The 23,528-nt window shown below is 35.0% G+C and overlaps 1 protein-coding gene across 3 annotated transcripts in view; it reads right to left on the reverse strand.

Moving 5' to 3' along the window:
- The window catches only part of PGAP1 (post-GPI attachment to proteins inositol deacylase 1), a 73,215-nt gene that overhangs the window by 5,197 nt on the left and 44,490 nt on the right, over positions 1–23,528 (reverse strand). The window contains exons 13-23 of one of the 3 annotated variants that reach the window (XM_044241212.1): positions 23,323–23,400; positions 19,920–19,995; positions 17,547–17,620; positions 17,384–17,435; positions 16,790–16,856; positions 16,244–16,352; positions 14,566–14,604; positions 4,995–5,088; positions 3,139–3,229; positions 2,056–2,253; positions 702–837 (exon numbers count right to left, since the gene is read on the reverse strand). In XM_044241212.1, coding sequence (XP_044097147.1) covers positions 702–837; positions 2,056–2,253; positions 3,139–3,229; positions 4,995–5,088; positions 14,566–14,604; positions 16,244–16,352; positions 16,790–16,856; positions 17,384–17,435; positions 17,547–17,620; positions 19,920–19,995; positions 23,323–23,400 — 1,014 coding nt within the window. Of the gene's footprint in view, positions 1–701; positions 838–2,055; positions 2,254–3,138; positions 3,230–4,994; positions 5,089–14,565; positions 14,605–16,243; positions 16,353–16,789; positions 16,857–17,383; positions 17,436–17,546; positions 17,621–19,919; positions 19,996–23,322; positions 23,401–23,528 lie in introns of those variants that run through there. The other 2 variants (XM_044241211.1, XM_044241210.1) reach the window with 2 other exon arrangements.

Raw genomic sequence — 23,528 nt, forward strand, 5'->3', positions numbered from 1 at the left:
ATATCATATTTATAAATCAAAGTAGTAAACAGATTTTTCTGATGGACATAAATTCTTTTGGAAAACAGAATATATAATGTGCATATATTAGTATTAAAAGCAGATGTAAATAAACCATTGTTTAAAAAAGAAAATGATTATCCATTCTGGTATCAACTGTCTCTACCTAAGTTTAATGTGGAGAATATGTAGTTGTATAACCTAGATTTTCCTGCTATCAGCCTTCTTGGAAGTTTTTCACTTCCTCAGTAAAATTATTAGGCTAATTATTTTTGTCTTCTGATTCTCCAGCAACATGTGTAACATTCTACATTATGTCAGCACAATTGATAGCTTGATCCCAGTGACATAACTTTTTGTCTATTACCCTTGTTCAAAAGAAGGTATGAATAAAAACTGCTCTAAGTAAAATGCTTTTTAAAAAGTTGATACTACTTGCAAGAGCAAGAAGCAATGTGAAACAGATTAGATAGTCTCCCCTTATTTTGTTTTTACTAACTGAACTCAGATTAGTAATTTCAGCTCCGTAGTTAATCATATATTTTAAATAACTAAGATGTTTAAAAAAACCTTCTACACTTAAACCTTAAATTACAGGTTACTACAGCTATAGTTAAAATTTTCGTTAACAACACCTACAGGAAATTCTATGTCTGCCTGTCACAAAGCCTAGTTATTCTGACTTCAGTGATGTGACATACCTTAAACACATAATAAAGATAAGTAAGCAGTATGGCAAAAGCTCCACAAGTTGTCCAACCAACTATGATCAAAACAATTGTCAAAAAGGGCAAATCTGCTGATATCATTTTGATATCTTTAGGAAGTTCAGAGGGCCTGGAAAAAAACAAGAATAAAGCTATTAAAAAGAATATTAACAGTTGTTTATACAGTCATATTTAGAAAGAAAACAATACAGTACTCTGCTAGGCTCTCCTGCTTATTAATATGCAAGTATCACAAGGTAAGCAGTAAAATATTTTCTCATAAAAGCAAGGGATGACATATATTTGTATATTCTGTAATACATTGTGACAGCTCCTCTTTCATTTAGATACAGTATGGCTGATATTTGTACTAAGTTAGAAAAAATGCTGCGAAAAATAATCATTAATTATAGGCCCTGTGTCATATGTATTTCCTATCTTGACAGGAGGAAAAACAGTTTTCTATTTCTTAAAGTCTCAAGATAACTCAGACTTATGATGCTATTAGTGTCAGAAGCACCTCAGAAGGGTGAAGGAAGAAGCATCACACCATAATACCCTCTGTGACAGTAAATCACGTAACATGTCCGGTGAGGAGCAGAGGCAAGAGAAATAAGGTCAGTGGTTTACCAGAAAAGCCTATCAGTAGCTTCAAACTTTGTCTTTGGATCCAAAATAAAACTCTAGGCAATGTTTTTGGAATTTTTTTTGCACTTCATCTAAACTGATCTTAAGTATCTTGACTGGAATTCTCTTGCTCTCAGGTGTGACTGGAAGTCAACATATAAAAGCATTACCAGAGAAATATTTCTTCCTTCAAAAGATTTACAATCATAAAAATTAAAAATAATTCTGTAATCTGTCACTTTTTAAAGTAATGTCTACTCCCAATGCTGGGCTCAAATTCATGACCCTGAGTTCAAAAGTCATATGCTCTACTGACTAAGCCATTAAGACATCCCTCTGTCTAACGTTTTTGATTAACTCTTGGCATTAACTCAAACAGCATTTAACATGCAGTAAATGATTATCTTTTTTTAAAAAATAAAAGTTTTTATTTAGTTCAGTAATCTCTACGCCAACGTCGGGCTAAAACCCATGACCCCTAGATCAAGATTTGCACGCTCCTCTGGCTGAGCCAGCCAGGTGCCCCTGAATGATTATCTTTAACAAAGATAGAACTTTTAACACTAACCCATGTTTTTCTAGAAGAAGTGAACTTCTTTCCTTTCTAAGGTTTCTTTCCTTAGAAATTAGAGTTTAGTTAAAGCCAACTAATTCTGAGGTTCCCTATCAAAATACACTTTTTTCCTTAAGAGCAATAAGAAAGCTTTCAGTCATTCTTTACCTTTTCAAAGCTAGCCACAATGAAGAAAGGAGTCTCACAGATGTAAAAGACAGTAGGCCACCCCAGTAGGCAGTACATGTTCCAAACAGAAAGAGAATCAAGGATACAAGGGGGAAACACATACTCTGACTAGTTAAAACGATGGCATCTAATTCTGGTAACATTAACACATCCCATAACTCCTTAAACCATTTATATCTGTGGATAAAAGAAAACATACAATAAAAGAAAAAAATCAACAACTGACATTCAAATATTTAATATCTGAGGTATCTGGTCATTCATTAGAGTCCCCTAAGTTTCATGATACTCAATGAGTACTTATACTGAAAAACCAATTTCAATTCCTTATAGAGAAAAAGTTATTTATCTTCCAAGTAAGTCTACTGATCTTCAAGGATCTGAGCCCTGAGTATCAATGCTGTTCCTTGTAATAAATAAGTTGTCTTTTTTTTAAGCTAGAAAACCAACAGCTAATTGTAATAACTAACGAAAAGAGATCTAATGTACACCGGTTCTCAGCATAAAACACAAAATAAGAATAAATTAAAAATGGAATGCTAAGTGTGGTAGAGATCCAAAATACACTTTGTATGGGAAGAAAAAGTGATCTGAAGCACTGTTTCACAAATATCCTATAATGGTTTGCACTCATGAATTTGGAAGGCAGCTATGCTCACCACTATACCACCAACGCTGCACACACTCATGAATTTGGGATACTCAAAAATTACGGACCATATGTATCCCTTTGCAAATTTAAGAAGTTTGGTATATTTACAGATTAAGTTTCTATAACTGATACATATATATTATAATTTCTATAATTACTTTTGAAATGGTTATAATATCAAAGTAAATGTTGATATACCTATTAGGACTCTGCCTAAAAATCCCATTTAATAAAATAAGACAATTGCCATATTTGTATGAGTATTTATATATCATTATGGGGCATACTATGCCCCTATATATATATATGCCCCTATTATATATATGAAACATGTTTTATATATAAAAATAATTAAACATGTTTCATATATATAAAATAATTAAAATATTATCACAGATAATAAAACTTACCCCAACAGAAACTTAATCATGATTACAAAAGGATCAACTTTGTATGGCTTGGCTTCTTTATCCAACACAGTAGCATATTCTAAGCAATGACCTGGTGATTAAAAAAAAAATAGTAACTATGAGTCATATCATACACTGACTGCATTGTAAGAGCAACATATTTCATGTCAGAGAAAGCAAGGGTCACAATTATCATAAAGACTCTCTTCACAGATTAGAAATTACTGTAACTCAATAGATCATATGTAAGAGTACGCAATCACTTCTGAAACAATTTCAGGAAGCCAAAGCTGGGGTTTCACCATTTGCATTTTCAAAAAGCTCCAAACATGATTTTTTTTAAAAAACAACTTAACTGAGATGTAATTCTCATACCACACAATTCATTAAAAGTACACACAATTTAGTGGTTTTAAGTATATTCACAGTTATGCCTTCATCACCACAATCAGTCTAAGAACATTTTCATTACTCCCAAAACAAACTTGTTCTCCTTAACTGTCACCTGCTCCCAGGGAACAATTAATTTACTTTCTGTTTCTAGAGAAAGGCCTATTCTTAACATTTCCTATAAACAAAATCATATAATGTACAGTCCTTTGTGACTGGCTCCTTTTATTTGGTGTGTTTCCAAGATTCATCCATATGTGAGCAGGTGTCAGCACACTCTAGTTATGTGTTTATCAGCTGATGGATACTTGGGTTGTTTCTGCTTTTTGGATATGAACAGTGCTTCTGTGAACATGGGGGCACAAGTTTAGTGTGGGTATCTGTTCACATTTTTCTTGGATATATACCTAGGAGTACAGTTCCTGAGTCACAGAGCAACTGCCAACCTACTTTCCAAAGCATCTATACCATTTCACATTCCCAAAAGCAGCATATGAAGGTTAAAATGAATACTAAAGGCAGACTTGAAATTGTAAGTCATTGAAAGGAAATCAGTAGCTGCAGAAGGATTTGGCAAGAGGAAATGGTAGGGATATTTTTGGACTATTTTTATGTATTTTGATCCACTGTCTTTTCCTATCTCATCTCCCTTCATTACAACCCAAGCCCAACAATGTGTGAGGGCTTTATAAAGTAGGCTCCTGGGAAACTATTTTCATTGCTATCCTCTAGGAAAGGTTTTGTCCAATGCAGTGTATATTCTAATCGGGATCTCCGGATTCATTCTTCACCCTTACTTTGTTCTGAGCTCTGGGAGGCTGACTTAGGTGCAATGAATGATAGGCACTGATAAGAGGAAATAAGGTTCATCTATGTATTTCCCTGCCTTTTCCCCCTGCTGAGCCACAGCTTGACAGTGGCTATAGCTGTAGTAATGCTGCCCTCCACTACAGCCTTCTAGGCTTGCTCACTCCCTTGCCCTGAAAACGAGGAGTATCAGACGGCTCTACTGCTAACCTGGCCCTTAATCATTTCTTGTTGGTTTCTCTTAACTCTACCCATACCTTTGAAATAGTCTCTTCATTAAAATAAACTCTCAGTTATTCCATTCAGGACCTAACTGATGTAGTGGAACAGCCCAGACATTACACTGAATGCCTACTATGTGCCTGACACTACATTAGGTACTAGGGATGGAATGGGGAACAAGATCCCCATCAAGGAGACTCTCCCTCTTAAGATATCCTCAGAATAAAGGGAAAAAATTTCAGGCACTAAAGTGTAAAATGGAAAAGCTAAGTAAGGAATCTTCTTGGGGATCTCCTAAAACCAGAGGATCTGAAATGCCTGTAAACTGGAGAGATGGGTCATGAACTCAGCCACATGAGGGACAAATAAGTAGTAATGAAGAACTTTGGAGAAAAGGGGTGGAGAGAGATGGAGAGGAGGAACAGAAACATTCTTACCTGTTGAGAAAAGAGAATATAACTGTCCTCCATAAGCAAGAAGGATACTAGATGTAACATAAGCAGGAAGAGCTCCTCCGTGAAATCGAACTACCTAGAAAACAGGCAAATCACGGGGCAACTTCTGAATATTCATGTTCATGAAATTAATGTACTTTCACATGAAATAAAAGTGTCTTTCTTCACTTTATATTTTCCCTGACATGGCCACAGAGGTACTTCCAGTAATGGGTATCAAAACTCTAAGTAAAATAAATATCAAGAATATACAGTATGTTAGAAACATGTAATCAGAATTTTTCATAAAGGTGCAACAAAAAAAATACACAGTAGAGAAGCATATACTACAGACTTTTTTAACAAGGTACATTTATTGAGCATTTAATATAGTCCAGGCATGATACTAAACATTTTATACGTGTTATCTCATTCTCTCCTCCCAAAATCCTTTGAGGTAATTCTTATCCCTATTTTACAGATGAAGAAATTCAGGCACAGGGAGCCCAAAGCTTGCACAATTAAAAACCTAATAGACAAGTAGGGGAACATGGGTGGCTTAGTTGGTCAAGCATCCAACTCTTGATTTTGGCTCAGGTCATAATTTCAGGGTGATGTGATCAAGCCCGGTGTCAGGCTCCACGCTTGGCATGGAGCAGGACTGAGATTCTCTCTTCCCCTTTCCCTCTGTCCCTTGCATGCATGCACACTCTCTCTTGAAAATAAATAAATAAAATCTTTTTTTTTTTTTTAAAGATTTTATTTATTTGACAGACAGAGATCACAAGTAGGCAGAGAGGCAGGCAGAGAGAGGAGAGCCCGACGCGGGACTCGATCCTGGAACCCCGAGATCATGACCTGAGCCGAAGGCAGCGGCTTAACCCACTGAGCCACCCAGGCGCCCTAAATAAATAAAATCTTAAAAAAAAGATAAGTTAATAGACAAACAAGTTTCTCATTAACTCTTATTGTCCTCATCAGTAAAATGGGGACAATATGGTACTTACCTTATAGGTGATTTTAAAGTTTAAGGATGTTCACTTGTGTAAAGCATTTACAGTATTAACTCAAACCTGTTAAGCTATCACAAAATATTAGCTGCTATTACAAGTATACCTCATTTTATTGTTTTTGCTTCACTGCACTTTGGAGATAATTGAATTTTTTACAAATTGAACATTTGTGGCAACTGGCATTGAACAAGTCTATTGGTGCCATTTTTCCAATAGCATTTGCTCACTCTGGGTCATACTTTGAGATTCCTCGCAACATTTCAAGTGTTTTCATTATTATATTCGTTATTATAATCTACAATGACTGATTATGACTCATGGAAAGCTCAAATAATGGTTAGCATTTTTTAGCTATAAAGTTTTAAAAATTGAATCATACTCAATGCCTGCTAATGACCTGGTAGAAAACATATAGAGTACAGAAACAGGGGTGCCTGGGTGGCTCGCTGGTTAAGCATCTGACTGATTTTGGCTCAGGTCATGATCTCAAGGGTCGTGGGGTTGAGCCCGAGGTGGAGACCCCATGGGGGGGTACCCCACTTAGCAGGGAGTCTGCTTGAGGTTCTCTCCTGCGTGTGTACGCATGCACTGTACACACTTGCGCTCCCAAATAAATCTTAAAAAATTAAAAAGGAAGGGCGCCTGGGTGACTCAGTGGGTTGATCCCAGGGTCCTGGGATTGAGTTCTGCTTAAGGCTCTCTGCTCAGCAGGGGGCCTGCTTCTCCCAGCTCTCTCTCTGCCTGCCTCTCTGCCTACTTGTGATCTGTCAAATAAATAAATAAAATCTTTTAAAAAAAAAAAAGGAGAGGGGGAGGAGAAAATGGTAGAGGAGGAGGAGACTTAAATTTCATCTGGTTCCAGGAATTTAGCTAGATAGTTATCAAACCATTCTGAACTACTACAAACTCAACAGGAGATTGAAGAAAAGAATAGTAGCAATTCTATGAACAGAAAAGTAGCCACCTTCTAGAAGGTAGGACGTGTGGAGAAGTGAATCTGAGGCAATAATTTGGAAGATACACTATGGGGGGAGGGAGCTTCCATCAGCTGGCTACCAGCAAGCGAAAGAGCAGCAGAGCACAAAATCTGAACTTTTAGAAGTCTGCTCCACTGAGGGACGTCGCTCTAGTAGCTAAGCCGGGGGTAGAATCCTCCCTGGGACAGTGTGGTCTCAGGACTCTCAGGGTCACAGAAAGACCGGGCAGAGCTCGGGGCAGAGGTCCCAAGTATTGGAGCAGGGAAGCTGGCTGCAAAGAAGGAGCTGAAGAGTGGGCTCTCAGCTCAGGGCTGCCTTAAACCACAATCCGTGGCACAGTTGGGCCACTATTCTTCGAGCAAGGACCCAACAAGCAGCAGGTCCAGGGAGACTTTCCTTCCTCCCCAGGAGGAGTGGTGTGGGGGCAAACCACAGGAATCTGCTAGGTTTGGAAACTCCAAATGGGGTTGTGCGCCAGAGACAGAAATGCTCAGTCACACAGGCCAGGTGAGCATGGAGTGGGGCCGGAAACCAGAGAGACAGGAGTGATTGCTTTTCTCTGAAGGCTCCCTGGGGAGGAGGGCCCTGAGTTCTCAGCTCCTCTGGGACCAGAGATTGGGAGGCCACCACTTTCGTTCTCATCCTCCAAAGCTGTATGGAAAGCTTTCAGGGGACAAAAGTTACAGACAGCAAACCCGAGCAGATTGCTTAGCCTGGCCCCTGGCAGGGGTGGTGCAATTCTGCATCAGGCAAAGACATGTGAGAATCACTGCAACAGGCCCCTCCACCAGAAGATCATCAAGAACAATCAGCCAAGACTAAGTTTATCAATCAATGAGAACTGCAAAACTCCAGTGCTAGAGGAATATAGCACATAGAATTCATGGCTTTCCCCCCATGATTCTTTACTCTTTCAAAGTTAGTTTTTAAAATTTTTTTTCTTTTTCTATTTTTAAAATTTTTCCTTCTTTTTTCAAACATCTTAATTCCCTTTTTAAAATCCATTCTCATTTTTACAGTTATATTCTATCCTTTCATTGTATTTAACCTTATTTTTTGTATTATTTAAGTTTTTCTTTCTTTAAGCTTTTGGGATACAGTTTCTTCCAACAGACCAAAATATATCCTAAATCTAGTATATGGCTTTGTCCTAGTCTCCAGCCTGATCACATTCTCTCCTTTTTAATCTTTCTTTTTCTTTTTTCAACCAACTTCTTATCACTTTTATAAAATCTTTAATTTTCATCTTTATAGTCATATTCCATCTCTTCATCATACTTACCCTTATTTTGGTATATATATAAATTTTTTTTTTTAAAATTTTGGGAGGCAGTTTCTTCTAAAGACCAAAATTTAGTGTGTGGCTCTGTTCTATTCACCAGCCTGATCATATGCTTTTTTTTTTGTGCCTTTCTCCACCATCCCCCCCACCCCCGCCACCCTGCTGTTTTGGGTCTATTCTGATTTGTTTAGTGTATATTTTTCTGGGAGTTGTTTTAGCATTTTGTTCTCTCATTCATCTATTCTTCTCTGGACAAAATGACAAACTGGGAAAACTCACCTCAAAAAAAAGAACAAGAGGTAGTACCCACTGCCTGAGACATAATCAATACAGACATTAGTAAGATGTTGGAACTAGAGTTCAGAATGATGATTATAAAGATACTAGCTGGGCTTGATATAAGCATAGAAGATACCAGAGAATCCCTTTCTGGAGAAATAAAAGAACTAAAATCTAACCAAATTGAAATAAAAAAGGCTATTAATGAGGTACAATAAAAAAATGGAGGCTCTAACTGCAGGATAGATGAGGCAGAAGAGGGAATTAATGATATAGAAGACCAAATGATGAAGAATAAAGAAGCTGAGAAAAAGAGAGATAAACAACTACTAGATCACAAGGTGAGAATTTGAGAGATAAGTGATACCATAAGACGAAACAATATTAGAATAACTGGGATCCCAGAAGAAGAAAGAGAGAGAGGGGCAGAAAGTATACTGGAACAAATTGTTATGGAAAAAGAATTTTCTAATTTGGGGAAGGAAACAGGCATCAAAATCCAGGAAGCAAAGAGAATTCCCCCTCAAAATCAATAAAAATAGGTCAACACCCCGTCATCTAATAGTAAAACTTACAAGGCTCAGAGACAAAGAGAAAATCTTGAAAGCAGCTCAGGACAGGAGAACTGTAACCTACAACAGTAGGAATATTAAATTGGCAGCAGACCTATCCACAGAGACCTGGCAGGCCAGAATGGATTGGCATGATATATTCAAGGCACTAAATGAGAAAAATATGCAGCCAAGAAAACTATATCCAGCTAGGCTGTCACTGAAAATAGAAGGAGAAATTAAAAAAAACTTCCAAGATAAACAAAAACTGAAAGAATTTGAAAGAACACAAAACCAGCCCTACAGACAATATTGAAAGGGGTCCTCTAAGCCAATTTGAAAGAGCCTAAAAGTAACACAGACCAGAAAGGAACAGAGACAATATATAGTAACAGTCACCTTACAGACAATACAATGGCCCTAAATTCTTATCTTTCAACAGTTACCCTGAATGTAAATGGCTAAATGCCCCAATCAAAAGACAAAGGTATCAGATTCAATAAAAAGCAAGACCCACCAACAGGCTGTCTGCAAGAGACACATTTTAGACCCAAAGGCACCTCTGAACTTAAAGTGAGGGGGTGGAAAAACATTTACCATTCTAATGGACATCAGAAGAAAGCTGGGTGGCAATCCTTATATCAGACAAATTAGATTTTAAACCAAAGACTATAATAAGAGATGAGGAAGGACACTATATCATACATAATTAAAGGTTCTGTCCAACAAGAAGATCTAACAATTTTAAACATCTGTTTTTAAATATCTATGCCCCTAACATGGGAGCAGCCAGTTATATAAATGAATTAATAACAAAATCAAAGAAACACATCAACAGTTATACAGTAATAGTAGGGGACTTTAACACCCCCCTCACTGAAATGGACAGATCATCTAAGCAAAAGATCAACAAGGAAATAAAGGCTTTAAATGACACACTGAACCAGATGGACATCACAGATATATTCAGAACATACCATCCCAAAGCAACAGAGTACACATTCTTCTCCAGTGCACTTGGAACATTCTCCAGAACAGATCACATCCTGGGTCACAAATCAGGTCTCAAATGGTACCAAAAGACTGGGATCATTCTCTGCATAATTTCGGACCACAATGCTTTGAAACTAGAACTCAATCACAAGAGGAAAGTTGGAAAGAACTCAGATTCATGGAGGCTAAAGATTATCCTACTAAAGAATGAATGGGTCAACCACAAAATTAAAGAATTAAAAAAATTCATGAAAGCAAATGAAAATGAAAACACAACTGTTCAAAATCTTTGGTCCAAGCCTTTCTCAAGAACAGGAAAGGTCTCAAGTCTACAACCTGACCCTACCTATACCTAAAAGAGCTGGGAAAGAACAGCAAAAAAAGCCTAAACCCAGCAGGAGAAGAGAAATTAAATAAAGAGAAACAGAAATCAATGAAATAGAAACCAAAAGAACAGTAGAACAGATCAGCCAAACTAGGAGCTGGTTCTCTGAAAGAATTTAAGATTGAACCCCTAGCCAGACCTATCAAAAAGAGAAGAGAAAGAACCCAAATTAATAAAATCATGAATGAAAGAGGAGAGATCACAACCAACACCAAAGAAATTATACAATCATAAGAACATATTATGAGCAACTATATGCCAAAGGTCCTGGGAGGCAGGAAAAGAGAAGAAGAGTCAGATTCACAGTGATTTGATATAAGAAAGGCCCTACTTGCCATTGCTGGGTTTGAAGAAGAAGGAAGGGACCACAAGTCAAGAAGTGCAGGCAGCCTACAGAAGCTGGAAATGGCAAACAAACAGGGACCACAAGTCAAGAAGTGCAGGCAGCCTACAGAAGCTGGAAATGGCAAACAAACATGATTTCCCAGAGTGTCCGGAAGAAACACAACCCTGGGCACCTGTGTGGGTCAGTCATTAACCATCTGCCTTTGTCTCAGGTCATGATCCCAGGGTCCTGGGACTGAGCCACGCATCAGGCTTCCTGCTCAGCAGGATGCCTGCTTTTCCCTCTCTCACTTCCCCTACTTGCATGCCCTCTCTGTCTCTCTCTCTCTGTCAAATAAATAATAAAATCTAAAAAAAAAAAAAAAAAAAAAGAAGAAGAAAGAAAAAAAGAAAAAAGAAACACCACCCTGTTAACACCTAACATCTTTACTGGAAACCCATTTGCAATTTCTGATCTCCAGAACTATAGGATAATGAATTTGTGTAAAAACACTAAGTTAGTGGCAATTTCTTATCGTGGTAATATCAAATTAGTATAATAATAAAGCCATAAATATAAATAGTTTCATCATCATTTTTAAATGTGTAACATAGATTTCTCAATGTATAATTTAAATTTTTAAGCCTGGAATATAAAGTGGGGTTTTCCCCCACAACAATTCTGTTTCTGAATTTTGATGTGACTCTTTTCTTACAGCAAAACTGAATTTAAAAATATTACATTTAAAAATATATCGAATACTATCTAGATATGACATTGTCTAAATAGTTTTATTATATAAGGAAATGTTATCAGAAGCATTAAAATTTCTAAATAATTTTAAAAAAAGAAAAGAAAAGAAAACCGTACAGAAGTTAAGCAGCATAGCAGGCTTAGAGTCAGCCTTCTGGATTTAGACTATAGCTCTGCCTCTCGCTAGCTCTGTGTCCTTGGACATGTTACTTTACACCCCCCCCCTTCTCCCTGTGCCTTTATTTACAAAATGGAGATAAATAGCACTTATCTCACAGGGAGTTTGAGGCTTAAATGTGTTCAGTTGTATAAAGCATTTGGCACAGTAACTGGCACAGGTAGGTGATCAGAAAATAGCTGTTATTATTAACCTTTGATACTCTTCACTGTCTTTGGAAATCTTCTAGGAGTTTCTATTATAGTATTCTGAACATGGCAGTTCCTTGTAATGACTATCACTGTTGTGAGTATTAACTATTCTACTGGGCTACAGCCACAGCTCGTATAACAAATGACAAAATCCACAATCATAAACTGGCCACTATGGAACATATTCAAATTGTAGAGGCTTGATTTGGTTTAGTATTTGGCACAGTATTTCTTTACATTTCAAATTAGACGCCAACATTAAAAAATTTAAAAAGTTTTATCTAAAACTCTAGATTTCCAGTTTCTCTTAAAATCATTAAGCAGCTGCCTTCGGCTCAGGTCTTGATCCCAGTGTCCTGGGATCGAGTCCCACATCAGGCTCCTTGCTCGGCAGGGAGCCTGCTTCTCCCTCTGCCTCTGCCTGCCTCTCTGTCTGCCTGTGCTCGCTCTCTCTCCCTCTCTCTCCCTCTCTCTCTGACAAATAAATAAATAAAATCTTTAAAAAAAAAAAATCTACAGATTCAGCAATATTAGTCTTCATTCCTATATAGAAATGACTTACTAGTTTTTATAATTCTCTTGAGAAAGTAATTTCAGCTTTATTTTTTGCCCTCTTTCATTAGAATAAAGAACATGTAAATATTTTTCTCTCCTTTTTCTAAAAAAAAAGAAAGAAAAACTAATTTGATGGAAAATTAACTAAGCAAAGTCTAAAGATTCTCCCAAATTGTTTCTCTTTATTCCTATTCTCAGTCTTCTTTGACTGAATCAGCAACACTGAAAATATGTATTATTTTTAAAAGATGAATAATATATACTACATCAATTCATTCTCCCATTCTCAAGCTAAATTTTTAAACAAACATGAAGGAAGAGCATCACATCTTTCAGTAATTTGGGAAAGACTTAATTACCACAAATTCTTTGACATTTAAAAAAGTACCCACCTTTGATCCTGTAATACCTACATATCTTTGTTTTTTAGATCAATTTCCATGCCTTAACAAGAATATTAGTATGTCCTTATTTGATGGACATATAATTATGCTTGGCATCAAGTATCAAAATAACTTGACTTTTCCTGTCACTACTCTGAATTATGAGCCCTAGGGATGATATGGATAAGACAGTATGCTATTTTTCAGCCCATACCACTGTATACAGTAACATGCCTTTTGGACATACTAAAAATACAATAGCATCAATTCTTCCTCTATATGCCAAGACATAATTTTTCTTTTTTTTTCCACCCATCCCCTATAATTTTTCTTAAAAAAGGTCCCTCAACAAGCTAGAGAATTTACTATAACTATCCATGGTGCTACTCTTCCAATTTATACCATTTAATCTTCTCTTTCTAATGTAGCACATTTTACATATGAACTTAGAATTTTCTAATGTTCACAGATTTAATAATAATCACAATCTAGTTCTCACCAAATTGTTGTGAGAATCAAATGAGATAATGCATATAAAAAATTTCTGGGTTAGGGGCACCTGAGTGGCTCAGTGGGTTAAAGCCTCTGCCTTCAGCTCAGGTCATGATCTCAAGGTCCTGGGATGGAGCCCCGCATCGGGTTCTCTGCTCAGCAGGGAGCCTGCTTCCCGCTCTCTCTCTCTGCCTGCCTCTCTGTCTACTTGTGATCTGTCAAATAAATAAATAAAATCTTAAAAAAAAAGTATTAAAAAATTTCTGGGTTAATTTTGATTTGTGAGTTTTATAATTACAGTTAAAGGACTTAAATTTTTAAAATTCTGCTATGCTATGCCACAACAAAAAAATAAAAATTAGAAGGCACAATAAAACTTTTGTGAGTTTTAAAACGAGATATAATTTTTGATTAATTAATATTATTATTTATGCCAGGTTATACAATTCCGCAAATTATAACGATGTTGAGTAATAGAGAGCGAGAGAGAGACAGAGCACAAGCAGAGGGAGTTGGAAGGCAGAGGGACTAAGGAGAAGCAGATTCCCGGCAGAGCAGGGGAAGCCCCATATGGGACTTGGTCCTAGGACTCTGGGATCATGACTTGAGCCAAAGGTAGTGACTTAACCTACTGAGTCACCCAGGCACCCTCAATAAATTATTTTTATAACACTATTTGCTATGAACTACAGCAATAGTAAATTTAAAGTATTTCAACTCAAAAAATAGTAAATTTAAAGTATTTCAACATGTTTATTTTTAATATATTTACTTTTTATTTTTACAGATTAAGCACATACAACATAAAAAGTTATTTGAAAATGTGTGTTTATGTAACAGAGCCTACAAATTTTACTGGACTATGAATTATAGCATAGTATGTGCAACATGAAATCTTAATAGGACATTCAATTAGCCAAAAACACTAATTTGACAATCAGGAATCAGCTCTCATCTCTAGGAATGAACATCACCTTAAAGCGAGGCATGGCCAACTAAGATTTGTCTGCCAATAATTGGTGTTGGATTTTATTGAAGAGGGAAAAAGAAGGAAAAGGAGAAAAGTCAAAAAGAAAGAAGCAGCTGCAACAGTTCCAGCAGCAAGAGACCATATTTAGTTAAAATATTTTATTATCTGGACCTTCCCAGAAAAAAGTCTGCAACCCTTGCCTTATAATATGATTAAGGCAATCCATAATCAAACAGGAATCACTTACCTGTCCAAGTATTTGTGAAAAGGAAGTCTTAACTGTCACCTAGTTTAAAAAAAAAAAAAAAAAAAAAAAAGGTTATTTCTCCTAAAGCCTTCTAGTTCACATTTTATTAAACTAAGTACTTCTGTGCATCTCTACACATAATCATTAATTTTTTTAATAATGACTGACCTAAATTCATTTATGGTATTATAAGAATCTTCTGAACCAGAAATTTTAATTTGTATTAAGTGTAGTTTTATTGTTCAGCATATTTTCCTGGATTCTAACTCTCTGACAACTGGATGAATGCTATGGTACTTGTGGTAACCCTTTACTAACTAGGATATTTGATTAAACAGAATATCTTAGTACCACGTAATTCAAGCTAAAGGACTTGACTGAACGACTGAATTCAGAAGCTATACATATGTTTGCTGAACAATTAAACACAAATTAACCTATTACATAACCAGTATTTTAAGTCTCAAACCTACAACTGTATAGCACTAAGTATAGTTAAGCTAAGGCAATTCTGAGTAAACTTCACAAAAACAAGTTTTATAAGATATAAGACCAGAAACAGAGCACATTTGGTAAAATTTAAGCCAAAACAATATTTTAAAGAGAAATTCATCAATTATTATCTCTATTATAAATACACTTTTTTTATATTAAGAAGTCTGCGGAAAAAGGAAATACGTATTTCATACAGAAATTATAAAATGACTTCAAAATACTTACTTTTTAAAAACAAAGTACTTATAAAAACATGGATTTTTTTAATGTGCAGTATTTGTAGCCAAATTATTAATGGAATTTTTGCTATCACTATTAGAAATATGAAGGCACACGTTAAAAACCATTATAGCCCTACAAAATCCTTCAGTGTTAAAAAGAGAAAGATATTAAAGCATTAATAAATACTATGAAATCCAAAGTAAGTCGTAATTGAGGTCCAATAAAACTTGTTGCCAACATACAGTCTGACCTACCAATTCTAGTCCAACCCAAGTTAATTCTAATGAAGAACCCAAATATTTAAGGTTGTTTTAAAGGAACTGAATAGAATGAAGATATTTCACATAAACCAGAAATCACCATTAAAATGTATAATCTCTTAAATCTGGAATCCTTAGAATCTGGGGTGTTCTGACACAGAGGGACTCCTGTAGTTCATGAATCCATAAAAGTATATGTCAGTCAAGTTTATCTCCCTTCTCTTGGAGCAGAGATGTACTGTGGTAGTAAAACAAACACAGCAGGCATACTACACTGCACATATAAATGACAAACAGAGATTTAAAAAGCTAGTGAAAAGAAGAGTCTTATGCTTATCCAGTAGAGGTGGAAACCAACATATATCATATTAATTATTGCAGTAAAGCCATGTCAGCTGATTTCATGATGTTCTTCAATTTATAGAGAATTTTGAACTTCGAGCCTCCAAAATTAGAAGGTTAATCTATAGTCTCAATTTTATTTTCTATTACTTATTAAGACATATACTTTCAATAGTCCAGCCTGAGGAAATACTGAGGTGGTGCTGACAGGCAAAATGGAGAATATTTAAGGCATCATAAAAGTCCATTTCATGTATTTATTTGCTTCCACATTGCCATATATCTATGGTTAATATAAAAATATATTTCCTGTGTATTCTATAACTAAATCTTAAAAGTTAAGCAAACATGCAACTTACTTCATACTGACAGTCTGAAGATGTATACATTTTTAATAATGCTACATGGCTGTCGTTTTCTGGTTGAGCAATGTGGAGTTTCAGAGAAATTTCTGTAGAAGATGGTACCCTGAAAAGATAACTTAAATATTAATTCTCAAATACAAAATGCTGTTAAATATCCATTGCTAAATCAATCCTCGCACAGCACAATGAAATAATGGAGAGGAAGACAAATGTCAGAGACGTTATTATAGATGGACATTTTTTCAATTTTATCACAGTTGTTTGAATGCTCCGTCATCTAGAACAGGCATTGGAGGACAGTCTAGGAAGGGGTCAAAGCTCCAAGCAAGTAAAGTTTAAATTATATATCATTTAGATAAGAATACTACATTGTCTTATTATATTATCTTATGAACATAATGCTACCTAAAGGATAGGTACATTTTATTAAGAGGCACTTAAATAGTTTCATTAAAATTTCACTATGATTTAAATAAACTAAGAAGAATATGTACTATTCAAAATGGCCAAAGTTTAAGATAAATTCTTTCATATACTCACTGCGCAATAGTAAGTGAATCTTCGTAAGACCAAGGAATATGAACTTTATAGATACTAGTTATTTCTTCTGTGGAAACATAAGGGAAATATGTGTTATAAACCTACTACAATACCTACCTACCAGTTCCCCAATCATAAAAAATAACCAGTAAGACTTAGATGATATAAAGAATTACCGAGAATTATTGAATAATGTTTAATTAGACTTACAAAAGATATTAGAGTATATGGAAACTGGTAAACTAGAAAACTAGAGCAGAGTAGGTAAACAAACAAACAAACAAAAAAACCAACTAGGTAAACTAGGAAACTAGAGCAAACTAAGAAACTGGTAAAACAGCTAAAATGAATTACTATTAATAATGAGATAGAAAAATATATATAGCATTTTAAAAAAGTAGGTATTTAAACTGATACAGTTGAAGATACTTAGTATTAAGAAAGGGTCTATGTTAAATCTATTGGAAATACAGCTTTTCTACTATCATAACCTAATCTTAATTCACATAAATAAATAAATATTATATAAAATTCGAGTGAGGATCTATTGATTCTTCAAATGACCAATACCATTCTTCTCAGAAATACACTTACCTTTGACTCCGGAGCACTTGCTTACTACGTTGATTTTAAAAGCCTGGTATATCTAATAAGAGTTTGACCACAAAAACAAAAACAAGAAAAACAAAAGTTTATTTTGTTTGCTTAACTAAACAGTGAGGTAAAATCAAATCTTTGTTATAATCAGGATAATTACCTGTCCAAAGTTTAGAAGTTCTATATTATAAAACAGGCCACTTGTATTTAATATCACTTTCCTTGAAGACAGTCCTGTTGAATTGAAAGTACTGTATCACTTAGAATACCAAACAGTTTTTAAAAGAGTACTAATTGCTTAACAGTGTTTAACTAATGCTAATACATTTTTAATATTAAAAAATAATTTATAGGTTTTCATTTCTGTTTATGAAGGAGTGAACTCCTAAAAATCCTACCCTCTTTCAATACACTCCAGACAACATTTACAATATATGTATTTTAAAAAGTCAACTACATATTTTCAATTTCAAACAGGTATGCTGTCTTTGTAGATCTTTCATTTTATATGTCTTTAATCTCATCTTTTTTTTTCCTAAAGATTTTATTTATTCATTTGACAGAGAGAGCGATATCATAAGCAGGCAGAAGGCAGGCAGAGAGAGGAGGGAAGCAGGCTTCCCACCAAGCAGAGAGCCTGATGGGACTCAATCCCAGGACCCCGAGACCATTACCTGAGCCGAAGGCAGAGGCTCAACCCACTGAGTCACCCCTTTAATCTCATTTTTAATTAGATAAGTGATTCAGACTTATCATTTCTGTATTGTTCTGAGTATCTTTCTTACCCCCTGCCAAAAGGTGGGTGAGGGATAAAAATCTAAAACAGTTTCTGCTCTGAAGTAACTGATTTTTTTCATAAATGGAATATTAAAAAATATATATTTTAAGGATAGGCCATGTCAAAAGAGCAAGGAGCCAATCTAAAATCAGCTCCCAATATCCAAAGCTGGAACAACTTAAGCAAAAAAATGAGATGATAATATTAAATTATAATCCAATGAAAAAATATCCATGAGTCATACAGACATAAATAAAATTTGACTAAGTAAATAAATGGAAAAGGGACAACTTTCCTTTCATAAGAATTCCAACAAATACAGAATACCAGTAATAACTGCCTCAGACTAGAGGAACCAATGGATGCTAAAATTAGTGGGTTATTTTGAAGATAAAAGGGTACTGAAACATTCTCAAAGTAGCTCCCCCAAGACATTCATTAAATACAAACAGGAAACAAATAAATTTACAGTGGAGAAAGCTGGAAGACACTACCTTAACCAAGGAATCAAGGTTAACATTATTAGTAATTAGACATAGTGATATCCCATGTCCATCCATAGGATACAATGAGAAGTACACATAACTCTGGTGATATGCTTGCTAAAAATGCACAACCTTAATCTAATCATAAGAAAGCAGTAGACAAATCCAAGTATCTGATGTTTTACAAAATAGCTTACAAGTACTTTTCAAAATATGTCGAAATTATAAAAGACAAGGAAAAACTGAGGAATTCTCAAAGATTAGAGGAGATAAACAGGACATGACAACTGAATGCAATGTGGGAATGTGGAGAACACTGGTGGAAAAACTGATGAAAACCAAACAAAGCCTGTAAATTTAGTTAACAATGTTGTACGAATAATAATTTCTTAGTTTTGACAACTGCATTTTTTACATTAAGGTAAATGAAGGATATAGAACTCCGTGCTGTTTCTGTAACTGTTCTGAGTGCTCAAAATTATTTCAAAATAAAATTTAAAGGCATATTTAGTTACATGTATTTTACCACAATAAAAAAAAAATGGGGGGCGCCTGGGTGGCTCAATGGGTTAAGCCTCTGCCTTCAGCTCAGGTCATGATCTCAGGGTCCTGGGATCGAGCCCTGCATCGGGCTCTGCTCAGCATGAAGCCTGCTTCTCCCCACTCCTCTCTGCCTACTTGTGATCTCTGTCTGTCAAATAAATAAATAAAATCTTTAAAAAAAATGGGGAAAATATTTGGAGAAATCTTGAAACTTCCAAGGGCAGACAGCAATTTATACCTTATAATAAACATTTTATTAAAAGGGCCAACATGCAGTATAAATTCATGGAAGACCACCAAACACACACACACACACACACACACACACACACAATTACTTGCAAATGTGTATGACCAGGGAGAAAGTTAAATTTCACTTCTTAGAAGGTGACCTCTAGCCCGCTATTAAAATAACAACCAAACCACTGGAACACATGATATGGCTATTCTAAGAACTAAATTTGAAATACACAATATATAAAGTTACAGGCTCTTCATTATTGCAACTGACTGGCAAAATAAATAAGAACTCTGTTAAAAATAAAATTAATTCCTGGGATGCCTGGGTGGCTCAGTCGGTTGACTGTCCAACTGTTACCTCAGCTCAGGTCTTGATTTTGGGGTCCTGAGTTCAAGCCCTGTTCTGGGCTCCATGCTGGGTGTGGAGCCTACTTAAAAAAAAAAAAAAAAAAGAAATTCTTAAGGCTTCTAAAATCAAAGTACTTACCAAAGGAAAAAAGATGAGTTACAGGAAGCTGAATGGATCTTGTCTCTTTTTTAAAGAATTCACAATCTACAACAAACTAAAATATAAAACATTGTTTTTTTTAGAAAAAAATAGAATTACATGTATAGTAAAATACCTTCACTCGATGTTTGAGTGGATTAAAGTCTATAAAAAAACCAGCTTTGGAGAAGTTATTACCTATCACATTCTCACTCTGGCTATACTTAAATGGCAATAATTACTCAAGGAGAGATGTTAAACTAAGAAAATTTGATGAACAAGCTTAACTTAATAAATTATTACAGGATCATTTGTACAACAGCTGCTGTACAGTCTAGTTTCCTTCCAGTTAATTTCAGGTGTTTATAGAAGAAGGACTTTAAAGGATGGGTCAAAGCATTAAGAATCAAGGTTAATTCAAGATTAATTAGAGATTGAGATAAAAATCAATATTTTCATAGTAAAAAAGAAATACAATTTTGAATTTTAATTTTAAAAAATCCTGTATTAATTATGTATCTCCAACACACTAATTAGACTACAAAAGACTTGGAGATGGACATACTGCCATTTATCTACAGATGGCTAAAGTTATTTGTATAAGATTATTTTAAGCTAAACAGGAATTAGAATAAATGGAAAAAAAGGTTTACTAAGTACGAAGCACAAAAAAAATGCTATCTTTAAAAAAGTAAAACTAAAATGTGACATATGCATGATTACGATGTTTAGTAATGACATTTCTTATGTAATAACATTTCTACAATGGTATAAGGAACTTTGCCCTAAGCTGACTGCAGTAAGAATGGTTTCATTAGAATAATCTCCGTAAGCAAACCAAATTGCTTTGATCTATAGAAGCTGGAGAACAAATTAATCTGATGCCAAATTGTAGCTAGCAAGTAGACTGCTGTCTAGAGGAAGAAGAAAGCCAATGAGGTTTATCCTAGGTTTTTCCAATAAGTATACCTTGGATTGTGCTTGAAGCAATTGTTATTTTGTTTGCCTCTTGGGTGGATTTTTTGTTTCTGAAAGTCAAAAAAAGATGTGGGAAAATGCTATCTGACTACGGTACACATATTGGGAATAAAAGGAAAAACTTGTTAAGGGGATTTGCTTTTATCTCCCCTTCTATACTTAAAAGGCCAACAATATCATCAGACATTTTCCTTATAGAAAACAGCTGTTACAAAGTTAGAACAATCATCTACTGAACAAGACTATTCATTATATTTTTACAAAGCACTCTTGGGTGAGAAATTGCCTGAGACAGAGAATCAATTTTAAATCGCTTTGTATAGGTATTTAAAATAATACAATTTTTATTATTGCTTCAAAAATTTGGCTACTCCCTTTTCGGACTAAACCCATACCCAAGAAAAGAATTTGAGGATCTGCCTCTTTCTAATGAAATTATTTTGTTTTCTGTCATCAAAAAATGCAAGTAATTTCATATTTCCATTTTGAAAACTATATTATGAGTTGACTGCAAAAAATTTTCAAGCTATCTATTTAAATATATGTATCCTGAGAAACCATTCTACATATCTTATAACAGATATGTAGAAATTATAAAAGGCCTAAATTAACATCCTTGCGAGACTGGGTATGCAACAGTAGAGTCAGCAAGCATTACTTTTCAAAGAACATGAAGACATATTAAATATTCATTCGGCTGCTAAGGCTGGCTATTTGTGAAAGGCTCGTTAGTTTCTTGGAATAACGAGACAGGGCCTTTCCAAGTTTGGGAAAGATGTTTAAATTCATTCAAAACCAGCTTACCTGACAGAAAAAAACCCCTAAAGAGAGCTTTTAGAATTGAAGATGGTGAATTACCTTTCTCTTGAGCTAAGCAAAACAAAACAATGTATTCATTATAAGGTACTTCTGAGATTTAGTCTTTGCGTTAACTCCCAACTACATCCCCTTTTCCCTGTATCTTTAAAATTTTCCTAATGATTTTGCCCTCAAATCTCGACAATTTTCTCATTAAAGAACTATTTTTTTGAGCACTTACATGGTAGTGAGTTGCTAAAGGATGAGGATGCACAGTAGAATAAAATCTATCTGGTCTTAATCCCAAAGAATTTACAATATGGTTATGGTAATAGAGAGATAAACAAATAAATTATAATTCAGCATAATTCCTCCAAGAAGTTATAAACAAAGTGTCATGGAATTAAGAAGTTATCTGGTTGAGTCATGAAAAGGAGAACAGGAACACTTAGGATAGATACTGAAAGATGTTTGTTAGGTGAAATGTGGAAAGGGAAGTAGAAGGTTTTTACCTCTGTCTTCTTGCTTCCCTCTCCCACAACTTCTCTCAAAAATCACCAACCTTTTATTTCTACTCCCACTTCCCTAGTTCAAGCTCTCATAACCCCTTATTCAGCAGCTTGTCTGTTTCTAATCCATGCACACCATAAACAGATTCATCTTCCAAAATGGCTCTGATCCCACTTCTACTACAGTGAAAATCTTGCAGCAGCCTACTAACTCCTGAATTCTATGAAGTCCTAAATCTTCCAATCGAGGTCCTTGAGGGTATGGCCATGAACTACTTTCCCAGACTTTTCTTCCACTATTATCCTTCCCATGGTGGCCATCTTTTCTAAATTTCTATTTACTTATTCACTGTTTCCATACATATCTCACACATTCACACTTCCATGCTTGGATCTCATGGTTTCTTTGTCCCAGCAGTGCTGGACATTGTAACTTCCTGTAGTGTTGTTTCTAGTGACCACCTGGAATGTAGCTAATATAACTAAGGAGCTGATTTTATTAGTTTTAATTGCTTTTCATTTAAATAGCCACATGTGCCAGTAGCTCCCATATTGGATGGCACAGGTCTACAAAGTTTATGTTATGCATAAAAACTTTTAACTATCCTTTAAGGAAATTTAAAATATCACCTCATAATAAAGCCTTTCCTCATTCCACCATTCAGAGATATCTTCCCTTCTTAAACCTTTCATTTATTTGCTATATTCTGATTTGTAGTATATTTGGGGGGGTACCTCTTTTATTCTCCCTCTTCCCTCTGCTTCCAAATGCTTCTCTCCCCCTACCCAACAGTATGTAGTTTTTTGAGAATAGGATTCATGTCTTCCTCATTTGTTTGCCTCCTATAATTCCTGGCACAGAGTCTTGCACATAAAAGGGTACTCAATAATTTTGTAAGATTAATACAGAAAGTATGTTCCCACTTTGAACACAGAGACTTGGGTTTACTCTGCTTAGTTCAAGTTAGAGTAGATGATCTTAATGATTTAACAGTCTTCACCAAACTGGTCATTGTTTTAGATAAGCATTATGTCAAAGAATTCATCCAAAAATAACTTGAAAATTTAGCATGAGTATCCACTAAACATTCTGATAACAACCTTAACCCATTTGTTACCTTACTTCCATGAATAGATGGTACATAAACAACAAGATGAGACAAAGATAGATAGTCTTGAAGTCTTAACGTCAGAGACTAAAAAAGAAAAAGAAAAAAAAGGATATAAAAAGCTGATTTTATTTCTAAAGGTATACAGAACATAAAATATGTTCAAAGAAATTATAAATATTTCTTTCTTTTTTTATTTTTTTAAAGATTTTATT

Source organism: Neovison vison, chromosome 3 (genome assembly GCF_020171115.1).
Source record: "Neovison vison isolate M4711 chromosome 3, ASM_NN_V1, whole genome shotgun sequence".
In the NCBI taxonomy this organism is placed as follows: Eukaryota; Metazoa; Chordata; class Mammalia; order Carnivora; family Mustelidae; genus Neogale; species Neogale vison.